The sequence below is a fragment of the Protopterus annectens genome, chromosome 6.part0 (assembly GCF_019279795.1).
Source record: "Protopterus annectens isolate FY-2018-M chromosome 6.part0, PAN1.0, whole genome shotgun sequence".
NCBI lineage: Eukaryota > Metazoa > Chordata > Ceratodontiformes > Protopteridae > Protopterus > Protopterus annectens.
In genome coordinates this window covers 235,679,511-235,692,294 of record NC_056737.1, presented here as the reverse complement: position 1 = coordinate 235,692,294, position 12,784 = coordinate 235,679,511, and the positions used below count along the sequence as shown (strand labels likewise).

The 12,784-nt window shown below is 37.0% G+C and overlaps 1 protein-coding gene across 2 annotated transcripts in view; it reads right to left on the bottom strand.

Annotated features, from left to right (window-relative positions):
• ACP7 (acid phosphatase 7, tartrate resistant (putative)) overlaps nucleotides 1–12,784 on the bottom strand; it is a 1,845,593-nt gene that overhangs the window by 345,660 nt on the left and 1,487,149 nt on the right. For both annotated transcript variants that reach the window (XM_044073975.1, XM_044073976.1), the window contains exon 8: nucleotides 8,702–8,815. In XM_044073975.1, the coding sequence (XP_043929910.1) occupies nucleotides 8,702–8,815 (114 nt within the window). The remainder of the gene's footprint in view (nucleotides 1–8,701; nucleotides 8,816–12,784) is intronic.

The window sequence follows — 12,784 nt, the reverse complement described above, 5'->3', positions numbered from 1 at the left end:
GCCCACCCTGAATCCAAGGCATCTGAAAACAGTTCCTGAGAGGAGATTGTGGGCTGAAAACAAAGCCCTGGTTTGACAGGCAACTGAGGAATCCACCACTGAAGCTCTAGCTTGAAGCATGGAAGAGGATCTACAAAGTCCAAAGGATGAGAATGTTGAAACCAGACTGACTTTAGAAACCAATGGAGCTTTCTCATATGAAGTCTGGCTAGAGGAAGCATAGGAATGGTGGATGCCATGTTACCCAGGGCGCTGAGATACTCCCTGGCTGAAAGTAAGACCAGAGGGAGATGGGACTGAACATAAACAGAGACTAAACTTTGGGAGGTGGCAGAAATGCCAGCATAGGGATAGTCTGGAGTCTGCAACCAAGAAAAACATGATCCTAAGGAGTCAGGAAGGATTTTTGGAAATGCACTGTAAACCCTAGGCTTTACAAGAGGCAAACAGCATAGTGAAGATGGTGAGGCAGGGTGCCCGGAGAGAATGCTTGAATGAGCAGGTTATCCAGGTAGGGAAATATTTGAATCCCCCTCATCCTGCAGAAGGCAATCACAGGAGTGAGGCATTTGGTGAAAACCCTTGGGGCAGTAGAGAGGACAAAGCAGAGAACTGGAAATGCAAGGAAGAAGCAGAGAAACAAAAACAATTTCCTGAAATGGGGATGAATAGGAATGTGAAGATAGGCATCCTTGAAATCCAGAGAGACGAGGAAACCTGAGGAAGAAGAAGAGAAAACAGGGTCTGGAGAGACAACATTCAAGAGTAAGCAACCTTTGGAAAGGTGTTGAGCTGCAAAGGATCCAGGATAGGTCTCCAGGTGCCTTCTTTCCAGTGGACCAAAAACATCCTGGAATAAAACCACTTCCCCCTTTGTGGAGCAGAAACGGCTTAGATAGTGCCTTGAGACACAAGACTTTGAAGCACATCTGGAATAAAATGACAGCTGTTCCTGGGGAGGTTGAAGAATGCCCAGAAAAGGAGGAAGGGACTTCCACACCATGAAATACCCCTGATGAATGATGGACAGAACCAAAGAATCCTGAGTAATCCTTAACCAATCAGGAAGATACAGGGAAAGACAAAGAGATAAAGGAACCTAACTTAGGAGGTAGGGAGGAAAGTAGTCAGACAGAATGTGGCTTGTCTGGAAAAAGAGACTTCTGAGTAGTAGGAGTCTGAATAGATTTAGCAGGAGGAGCCCTTATACAACCTTGTTTACCTTGGGAGGAGGGTGAGACTGCCTATGAACAAAGGCAGACTTAGAAAGATAATTGCTCTGAAATATGGGAACAAGGAAAATAAAAATATGTTTCAATTCCAGCTTGACCTTACCTTTCTCCTGAAGAGATTTAAGAAGCTCAGAAGCTGCAGAACCAAAGAGATTTTATTGTTAAGAAAAGCATCCATTAATTTTGCCTAATATCTTCAGGTAATGGTTGAAGGTGAAGCCAGAAATAATGTCTTAACACAGAACCAAAGGCAGCAGCCTTAGAAGAGGTATCAGATGTGCCATAACTACATTTAATGGAATGGTGGACCACTTCAGAAGAGGACCCCAACAAAAAGAGGATTGAAGCCTTCCCTTCAGAATCTGGAAGTTCAGAAATAACTTGAAAAGCTTGAGAGAGAAGGGTTAAAACATACTTGTCATATGGGTCTGGTAATTCACAGCTCGAAAGGCCAGGATAGTCGCAGTGTACAACTTTATGCCCAATGTTTTCATGGCCTTACTGTCCTAGTCTGGGGAAGCAATTTCATAAAAGGCAAAAGACTGGAAGGCTTATCAGGAGAAACAGAGATAACACAGAGGTCAGCAGAGGGATGCTTGTAAAGAAATTTGCAATCAGCAGGCGCCTTATAAAACCTATTAGTTTTTTTTAGGAGCTGGGGGCTGGGAATCAGAAGCCTGAGAAGCTGCTGAAAGTGTCCAACAAAGCAGCAAGAAAAGGAGGAACAGCAGAGATCTTAGGAGACTCCATTTGGAGGAGTTCATAATACCTTATCCGAACATCAGAAATGTGGGTACATTCCCGCTTTAAAAACCCCATCATACGAGAGACAGTATCCCCAAAGGAAATCTCCTCAAAAGGAATCTGGACTAATAGGGTCCTCCTCCTCAGAACCACAATCTAGTGGAGAGGGAATCTGAGAGGAATAGGCCAAAGACCTTCGAAAAATTCTAAGTCCTCATCAGAAGAGTCCTGCTCCCTAGGTGTCTTAAGAGGAGTAGAAGACAAAAGGGAGGGGGGAAGTCAGGAACAGACACTTCCTGAAGGGGCTTCAAAGCCATGAGTGCATTAAACAGCCCCCGTGTACATTCCTGCCATTCATGCTGAGGATCCTTAGGAGCAGGAGGAATATGCTTTGCCTTCTGTTTCTTCTTTAAAGGAATATCAGCTGTAAACATCTTAGGAGGTTCGTACACCTGCCTACACTCAATCAATGTAGGACTCCCATCCCTAAAAAGTATATGCAGAACACCCCTCAATCCCTAGGATATTATTAGCTGTGGTACCCCCCTGAACTACTTAGATGGATGTCTGCAAGGCTCTCAAAAACATGTAAGAAACCATATATATATATATATATATATATATATATATATAGGTTTACCATGATAAGGTCGAATGCACTAACATCAAGCGTGCATTTGATCTAAACATAACCTCTAAACCTAAAAAAATAGGAATGTCGCAAATGGTTTGCACGATAAAGTGCATTCCATATTGTCGACATTCCCCTCTTCCAGCCATAGCAATTAGCTCATCTCTATTATTTTGCAAGGGGGCTACGCCCCCCTGCACCCCCCACACCCCCTACTTAAATATACCAATTCCAAGATTGCACTACAGTGAAGAAATTGGCTCTTTCCTTGTTCTTCACTGAAGTGTGAGCTGCCCCACAGTCTCTGCATGTTGCTTGTCCAAAGTGTTGTACTGCCAAAATGTATATATGGGCCTACTTTGGTAGACAGAATTTACACTTACCTGAACTGCAAATTACTGACATGACAACACCACAATTGCAATAAACAAAACTTTCACATTACTGAAGTTTTTTATAGGGAAAGAAGACACGTGGCCAACATTTAACTAAATAACACACCGACGTATGTCAAACCCACCACACACCCCCAATCATACCCCCCTAACTAAATATACCAAGTACGCGACTGCATAACAGTGGGGAAAAGGGAAAATTTCCCCATGTTGGCCAAGTGTCTGCATTCCCTGAAAAAAAAAAAAAAGTGATGTTCATGTTTCGTTTACTGAAAGCTCGGTGTTGTCATCTCCGGAATCTGCAATTCGGGTAAGTGTAAATTTGGTCTATTGAAGTAGACCCATATATGTATGTATATATATATATATATATATATATATATATATATATATATATATATATATATATATATATATATATATATATATATATATATATATATATATATAGATATATACACACACACAATATATCTATATATATATATGTGTGTGTGTGTGTGTGTGTGTTTGTGTGTGTGTGTGTGTGTCTTTGTATATATACATATATGGGTTACAGACAAATGGTTTAAAGTGTCAATTGTGGAGTGGAAAAAAAGTTGACTGGATGTACTAGCTTTTTTCAGTGCAAGACTATGATACAGTGGGTTACATGGTAATTGCCCATTCCCCACTGTAGTATTAGCTTGGAGATTATATATACATATATATATATATATATATATATATATATATATATATATATATATATATATATATATATAAAATTAGCAGGGAATGTGGGTGTTGCAGGGGAGCTTGCAGGGGAGCAGAGATCTCCATATAGCACGGAACGGGTAATTTTCCCTTTTCCTCGCTGTAGTGCAATCTCAGAGTTGGTATATTTAAATAGCAGGGGGTGTTGGGGAGTTCTAGAAAATCTTTAATTTTTTGTGTTGCTTATGTGTTTGCTTTACAGGTTTGATGTTTTAAAACGTCGATTATATGGTCTCGGCCATAAGAATTTCAATGTTTTAAAACGTCGAGCATGTAAAGTGAATCTATATATACATATATATATATATATATATATATATATATATACATATATATATATATCTGTATACGTATGTATATACAGTACATATATCAAAAATTCACTATATCAGAAACAACTGATTGAGCACAACTTGCTGATCCGCAGCCTATCAAAGTCTAAAGCATAAAAGTAAAACATTTTATTTTGCAAAGTGAGTCTATATATATATATATATATATATATATATATATATATATATATATATATATATATATATATATATGTTCATAGGTTTTTACTAGGCTAACTGCCCTTATATATATATATATATATATATATATATATATATATATATATATATATATATCCCAAAAACCTTCTGGTGCACGTAGGCTCATGGTGTGCTCGGACTATACCAGTATGTAAGACACCAAAGCAAAAGTCCAGCACCACTAAATTTCAGAAATACAACAAGTAATGAAGTAAAAATAAAAAATATAAGTCCAGGTATAACTTTCAGCAGTATTTATTCAGGCAAGTGCCCTTGGCCAACAAACAGTCACAGCAAACAAGAAACTCCAAACCGGTTTTGCCCCCTGGAGTCTTCAGTGGAATAATACAGTCCCTTGTAGTACATACATTTATATACCCATTTCTTAAAGACATAGGACAATATAATCTTTCGTTTTGATATATATTAAATAATACATGTCAAATAAATCCCCCTTTTCTATATTACAAAAACCTCCTAAAATTCTCTTAGAAAATTAAGAAAATTAAGAGTCACACTTTTAAAGCACCATTATTATACATATACATTCTTATAAAAGTGTTCATTCAAACCAGATTTATACAGTGCTCCCAAATTTATGATCCAGAGTCTTTCCTTCTTATCCAAAAAAGTATGTTTATCAGCTTCAGGAGATTAGTGCTCCACAAAGAATCTATACCCACAAATACAAAATTAGCAGATGTATGTTCACTTTTATGTTTAAAGAGAGCACTCCTAGCATGTTTACGCTTTATGTCACTTAAATGTACTGCTACCCTGCTTTTAAATGATAGTGACATCTGCCCTACATAAAAGGCACCACACTGGTATATAGCCATATAGATTATCCATTCGCTGCGGCATGTGATTAGTTTCCAAATCTCAAATACCTTTGAAGTATTTGAAGTATTTGAAGTACCTTTGAAGTAGCAAGAAAAGTCCAGCACCACTAAAGTGAACGGGGATATAATGATCAACACATTAAAAAAGAAGAAGAGAGAGCACTTACCTTAAAAAGGGAACTAACATTTAGAGACGCCCAGAGTATAGAACAGGCAGCTGAACCATCAAAACCTAGACTGATTACTACCCATGGAACCCATATATTTAAGATACGTAATATAGTTGACAAATATTAGCATATACTAAAAACAAATGAGTTTTTTGATTAATGTTTAGATGAGCACTGCCTTTATGGATATAGGAAGGGCAGAAATATTGGGGAATCTTTGTCATGGTTTAAAAAGATGAATATTGGTAATAAGTATGAGGTGAACTTAGCTAGAGGTAGCAACCCTTGTGGTAATTGCACATATTGTAAGTTTATTTTGAAATCCAAGTCATTTACATCCACTAATACTTCAAAGGTATTTGAGATTAGGAAACTAATTACATGCCGCAGCGAATGGATATATGCCAATGTGGTGCCGTTTATGTAGGGCAGACGTCACGGTCATTTAAAAGCAGGGTAGCAGTATATTTAAGTGACATAAAGTGTAAATGTACTAGAGTGCTCTCTTTAAACATAAAAGTGAACATACATCTGCTAATTTTGTATTTGTGGGCATAGATTCTTTGTGGAGCACTAATCTGTCTGAAGCTGATAAACATACTTTTTTGGATAAGAAGAATAGACTCTGGATCATAAATTTTGGAACACTGTATAAACCTGGTTTGAACGAACACTTATACGTATTGCACAAGCCCTTTTCATTTAAAGTGATTTTTGAACCATTAAAAATGCTTGTAAATATATTCCCCAGCCTTACATTCTTTATACACTGTGTTGACTATAATTTAAAGTCAATACATATTTATATTTATATTTAACTACATGCTTCAAATCGGACATCCCTGTGAAAATTAAATTACATTCTAATTTAAATATCAGATTCAATTTCAAATATTAATATTCACCTCCAGCATAAGACCTGAAGGAAATAAAGTATTGTAATTAATGATGAACCTGGTTTCCAAGGCTAACAATTTTCTATAGTGAGCTTCCCCATGTTGATGTGAAGGCATAGCCAACACACTGAAAAGTAAAGAAGAATCTGAGCCTGCATGATTAGAACAGAAATTATATGCCACTGGACTATCTAATCTCCTATGTCTGATGTCCCCCATATGCTCCAAAATACGTTTTTTAACTTGTCTTTTAGTTTGTCCAATATACCATTTCTGATGTGAACAGTCACAACCCAAGATATACACAACACCACTCGATTGACAAGAAAAAATCTGTGTAGCCTTATAAATTCTCTCATTAATGTTACAACCATGTAAATTTCTAACTTTTGGGCATACCTTATGCCTACAACAGGGATAACACCCCACCTGACCATCTCTTTTGTCCAGCTTCCTATTCAATAACTGTTTCAAATTCATGTACCTCTTATATGAAAAAATAATATGCTCCGAAAATAAACCTTTAGTAGATTCATCTTGCATCACTATGGGCCAAAATTTCCTAACTAACCTTGCCAAATGATGTGAGAAAGGGGAAATTTACTAACAAAATACATCTTCCTAGTACCTTCATCTGAAGATTGCTCTTCATATCTCGTTCTTGCTCCCTTACCATCACTTTGTCGGATTCCTAATACCTTATTCTCTGTCCTTACCAACAAATCAGGGGAATAACCTCTGCAAGATAACCTATTTCTTACTTTTAGAAATTCCTGACCTATCCTTTCCTTATCCGATATATTACCAAAAATACGTCGGTACTCCTCATAAGGCAAAGAATTCAACCAGTGGGGGGATGCATACTTGAGGCTAATAAAAAGTTGTTAGCTGCAGTTTCCTTATGGTAAGGTCTAAATTGCACCATACACCAACAGCACATTATTTATATTGAATCACATGATGTCAACCAATTATACATATTGTACAAGCCCTTTTCATTTAAAGCAACTTTGAACCATTAATGGAACAATTTGAAACTTATATGGCTGAACTGGAAATAAACGATTTTGGTATTTCTTTTACGTACACAACCAATAGAGAGGTAATGCAGTTTTTGGCTTTAGAGTTATATGTAAGTCAAGATAGGGTGGTTTCTGGATCTTCACACTAAAAGCCTCCATAACACTTTTTCAAAGGGAAGGTGTAGGGTTTTTGTTGGGGAGGGGAAGTTTTAGGGTTAGCACACATTAGTAATGCATGCTAACCCTAACCTAGCCTCCAATAGTAACCCTAAGCCTTACGTTATCTTAAAAAAAAATCCCATAACACTATCACTACACAAGACATATTTAGACATACAAACATTCACAAGCACACACTATCAGAACTACATCTATAGCCTTACATAACCCCAACCCTAACCCTTACACTCAAGCTAGTGAAAACACTCACCCCTTCTAATCTCCACTTAGCTGTCTCAATAAAACATACCTTCAAGTTGTCCAATGTTCAACTCTATGAATGTATGACAAGCTATTCCACCTCTTGTATTTGTCAAACAAATGTATGTTCAACAAAACACAGGGTAACCACAGATAGATATATAAATATAAGGGTACAGTATCTTTTACCATTAGTTCACTTGATTGAAAAGCAGTCTGTCACATTTTTATGTCAGTGGTATTTTACTACTTTTACTGGATTTATTCTAAGATTGTGGAGTAGTGGGGAAAGGAAATATCTCCTTTTCCTCACTGTTGTGCAATCTCAGACTTAATATATTTAAATGGTAAAAGGGGATGTGGAGGTTGCAAAAATATACATATTTTTTCAACCATTTTTACGGTATTTTTATTTTAGCTTTGCTGTTTTAATCATGTGAGTTAGTGTGTGTGTGTGTGTGTGTGTGTGTGTGTGTGTGTGTGTGTGTGTGTGTGTGTGTGTGTGTGTGTGTGCATATCTATCTATATATATATATATATATATATATATATATATATTTCCTCACCTAAGAAGAGTTACAGACCCTATGGTTCTGGATCTCTTGTTTCTCCAAAAATCAAACTGACTCAGAAATTCCAGATTCAGGGATCTAATGTTTCAAAAGCAAATAAATGAAACACAGTAGAGAGGTAGGTTAAGTATGCAGCACCTTTCCCAGCTTTGGAATAGACTCAGTGAGATACATTATATTTTTTTCAAATGGGAACTGGAAAATTGGATGGGTATTCATCAATTAACTCCTGGTATGACTGGCCTAGCCTTCCCTGCAAAAGACAATATAGTCTAAGAGGAAGCACTGTCAAAGCAGAAATGGTCACAAGACTCAGGTGCCTTGTCTTTAATATAATCCTATGATCTGAAGAGAAAAAAAAATACATATATATATATATATATATATATATATATATATATATATATACACACACACACAAACACACATTTGTGTGCATGTGTGTGTGTGTGTGTGTGTGTGTGTTTGTGTATTCTTCCTCTACTTACAAAGCTCTCAAACTTGGTGCAGTCATCCTCATCATTGTTAGAGCAGTACATTGGTCTGTGTCCCATGGTGATTATCCAAGGTCTTATTTTCCGATTTTGTGGTCTGTTGGCCTCCTGTAAAAAAATAAGAACTATTATGTTCATGTTAAGTAAGAAGACAACAAAGGTGCTTGAATGAGAAATATGTCATCCTAATAATATAAGAGGGTGCACTGAAACATTAATATAACACCAGCAACCTCTCCATCTTAAAATACATAACCAATAATGCAAATGAAAAAGAAAAAAAGAAACAATACCAATGTATTTACTTAACTTTGTTAACCCACTGAGCATGCCTTTCCAGAAAATCACCAATGTCAAACAACGCTCAGACCAAAAAATGGTAAAACAGTAATATCTGTACAAATCATCATTTGATAGTACTACATATGATGACGATGATGATACTGATGAAGTTTATCAGTACACTTTAGAGATGCTGGATACAAACATTTGTAGAAATACACAGTCATAAAACCAGATTATAGTAATGAATTCAGTACTCACGGAATAAACTGACATTGCATTCTGACATTCTGAAAACGACATTTTCAGTATCTAGGATGGTATCACATCTATGAAATACACAAATGACCACAAACATAAGCACACATATTGAAAAGCTGCAGCATAAAAGGTTATGTCTGTAATGCCTGTCAGGTTCTGACTGAAGACCTGTATAACACAGGACATGAGATCAAGGAATTCAAAGGGAACATTTACCTGTAAAGTGCAGGCATTTTATTTACAGAAATTAAGTGCAAAATATTTTTTTTTCTGTGCTGTAAGCTAACATTACACATCTTTCTTCAATGAGTTATACTACATTTAAGCAACATAATATGAAGCTTTCATGTGTACTTATTATTTGTGGGCCTATTTAACATTTAAGAATCTCCTCATATGATTCAAGCACACATAAAATGTATATTTACCAAATAACCACATTATAAAATCCATACTATTTGGCTAAAATGTCACATGATCAGATGGTCTGAGGAACAGTCAGACTTATGAGTACAATAATGTTTACGAAAGTTATGACTATGGATTGGTCTTAAAAGAAGAAAAAGAATTAAGTTAGAACTCTGGTGAAGCTTAAGTGTAAGTTTGGTCCTGCATTTTACAGATACAATTAAAAGTGTGGGTTAGTCAGAATACTGAAGGGACTGGCCCACAGACACAGGGTCAGGGAATCCATAAGTGCCATCAGTGACCTAGGTCCAGCTAAGGGTCTGAGCATAGGGCATCCAGTCAGCTGAAAAAAGATCAAGCAACTGAAGGTGTGTTCAGCTTCCTTCTAAAGAAGATGCTAGATATTCCACACTGGGATCATCTTCAACTAGTAAAAGCAATTTAGGAGGAAGATTGTACAAGAGTTCACTCAGATTTATGTAGAATTATGCAACCATCTTGTCTAACCTGCTATGTGTGTGACCATGTTAGGTTACACAGTGGTATGATTATTTTGACTACATGTTATTTAACTGCTGCAGTTTTCATTGAATTTTCATGTACTTACAGTCAAAGGGTAGTTTTGTTTATGTAATATCTTCATCACTTGTTCAGTATGACCATAAAGTAGTCTCCTTCAAAATAAAATTGAAACCATTGATCCCTTCCACCAATGGTACCTTTAGAAATTTCTTTAAGACAAGCTACCTACTCCTAAAGGATAAATTGTCAAGCTTCATATCTCCACCAAACCCAGTTAACTCCACTAAATATGCAGTAATATATACCATCACACTATATCAGCACGTAAATAGTTACACAGATACAGCTGTAGCCTATGGGAAAAAGTGTAGGACAAACCCCAGAAACAAACCCACACAGTGGAACCATAATATCAACAAAGTGTTATAATAAAAGGAAAATAATTTTGACCAAAAGTAATAAAAGTAATTTCAAGTATGTTAGATCCCTTGTCAATGAAATAAACAAACTCAGGAGCTTAAAATCCACCAAAGCCAAGTTTGAGGCTAAAATAGCTACTCAAACCAAAGACAAGCACAAGTCATTTTTAGTTACAATTGTAATCTCAAAAGAAGAACCAAATCCTAAAAATGCTATCAAAAGCTAAAAGTACTACATCAATGGGTCCTGACAATATAACTGGATGCATCTTAAATAGCACAAAGCACAATTTAGCCACAACTCAAACAAAACTGTTCAATATCAACCTCCATACAAGTTAGTACCAAGCAAATGGAGAACAGCTACAGTCATTCCCCTGCATAAGAGAGGACCTTCCGTAGACTCAGGCAATTATAGAATCATAAGCCTGGCCAGCCTCATATGCAAAACCATGGAAAGAATTATCTTGAAACTAATCAATCAGGACACAGGGAACCCCCAAATACTGGACCCATCTCAGTTTGGATTTGTTAAGGGCAAGTCAGGCTTACTCAATCTGGTGTTTTTTTTTTTTTTTAAAGTCACCAAAGCAATGGATTAAGTCAAAATGGCACACACTGCATACCTTGATTTGGCCAAAGCTTTTAACACAATTCTCCACTCAGGTATAACAGAAAAAACAAAATAAACTGCCAATAAACCCTTATGTTACCCACTGGATTTCCAAATGGCTAACAGATAGGATGCAGGAAATCAAAACAGGGGAATTTATCTCCACAAAAAGACCAATCACCAATGCAGTCCTTTAGGTTTTTGTGCTGGGATCTTTCCTGTTTGGCATCTGCTTTTCTGAAGTAAAAGTCAATACCAAAGGGCTCTGGCTGACTAAGTTTGCAGATGACTGCGAGCTAGGAGCAGTCACTGAATCCCCAAAACACTTATCCATCCTCCAAGAAGATTTTCCCAAATACATAACTGGTGCCAAAATCATGGTCTGAAACTAAATGACAAAAAATGCATTATTGTATCCTTTTGGAAGTCATTAATACCAGGGAATAACCCCATTAAAAATACGCTCCTAAGAGCTGACCCAGTTGTGCAGGATTTGGGAACTTAAGCGAACAGTGACCTAGCTTTTGACCAACGTGTCAACTGTTGTAACAGAATCCTTCTATACTGCACAGCTTATAAAGAAAAGGATTGTGTCTAGATCTAGGGATGTCAGCCTTTACTCACCCATCATTAAGCCCATCATTGAATATAATGCCCCGCTGGTACGTATCTGTCCATACACATGCAACAACTGGAACGGTCATAGAGATACCTTACTAAAAAGATACAAGGCCTAAACAGCATGTCTTACATGGATCAACTCAAATCCCAGTGACTATACTCAGCATTCTACAGACTACTAAGAGATGACCTGTGTCTAGCACACAAGGCATCCTCTGATCAAATACTAATGGATTTAGTCCACATTAGCAAGTCAAATCGCATCTTAACTACTCGATCTCTTCTGCAACATAAACAGAAGGGTTTTGAGGGGCAGGCATATCTTGCAGAGGATAACTCTGCTCTGGAACAGACTCCCCATCCACACAAAACAAAATTCTTCTCTGACCTTATTCAAGAACAACTTGGACCTATTGATAGAAACAGCAGATTAACCCCAGGACTGCCACTTGTACTATTAATGGACAGCGACAGCTCCTAAATGTTTTATCCCATGCATGTGATGCAATTCTTCCACAGGGTACACATTAATTAAACTGACATTTATCCCGTCTCCTTTTGATGCATTTATAGTTGGATATAGCAACATTTCTGCTGGTGGCAGGAGCATGCTATAGGCTGGAGAGTGGGCTTGTTATTGTTTTATGTTTTGAGTGGTATGAGTGTAACAGCTGTGGTAAATTAATGGACACAATGCAACCAGGCAGTATTCTCTTGGAAGAGGGGGTACTTGGAGCTGATGACAGCCAGGACGGTAATACACTTGGGATGAATTTGGATTATTATTTGATGTTTAGTAGTAGACATGAGGCACAACACTTAATGATGCAAAAGAAGGGAAATGCAAGATTGATGGAGGAATACTGATCTGATGAGGCATCTGAAAGGGAGCAGCAGAGAAGAGACAGTTATAGTTTTCACTATTATTGCCTCAGGGCAATAAGTCAGGCA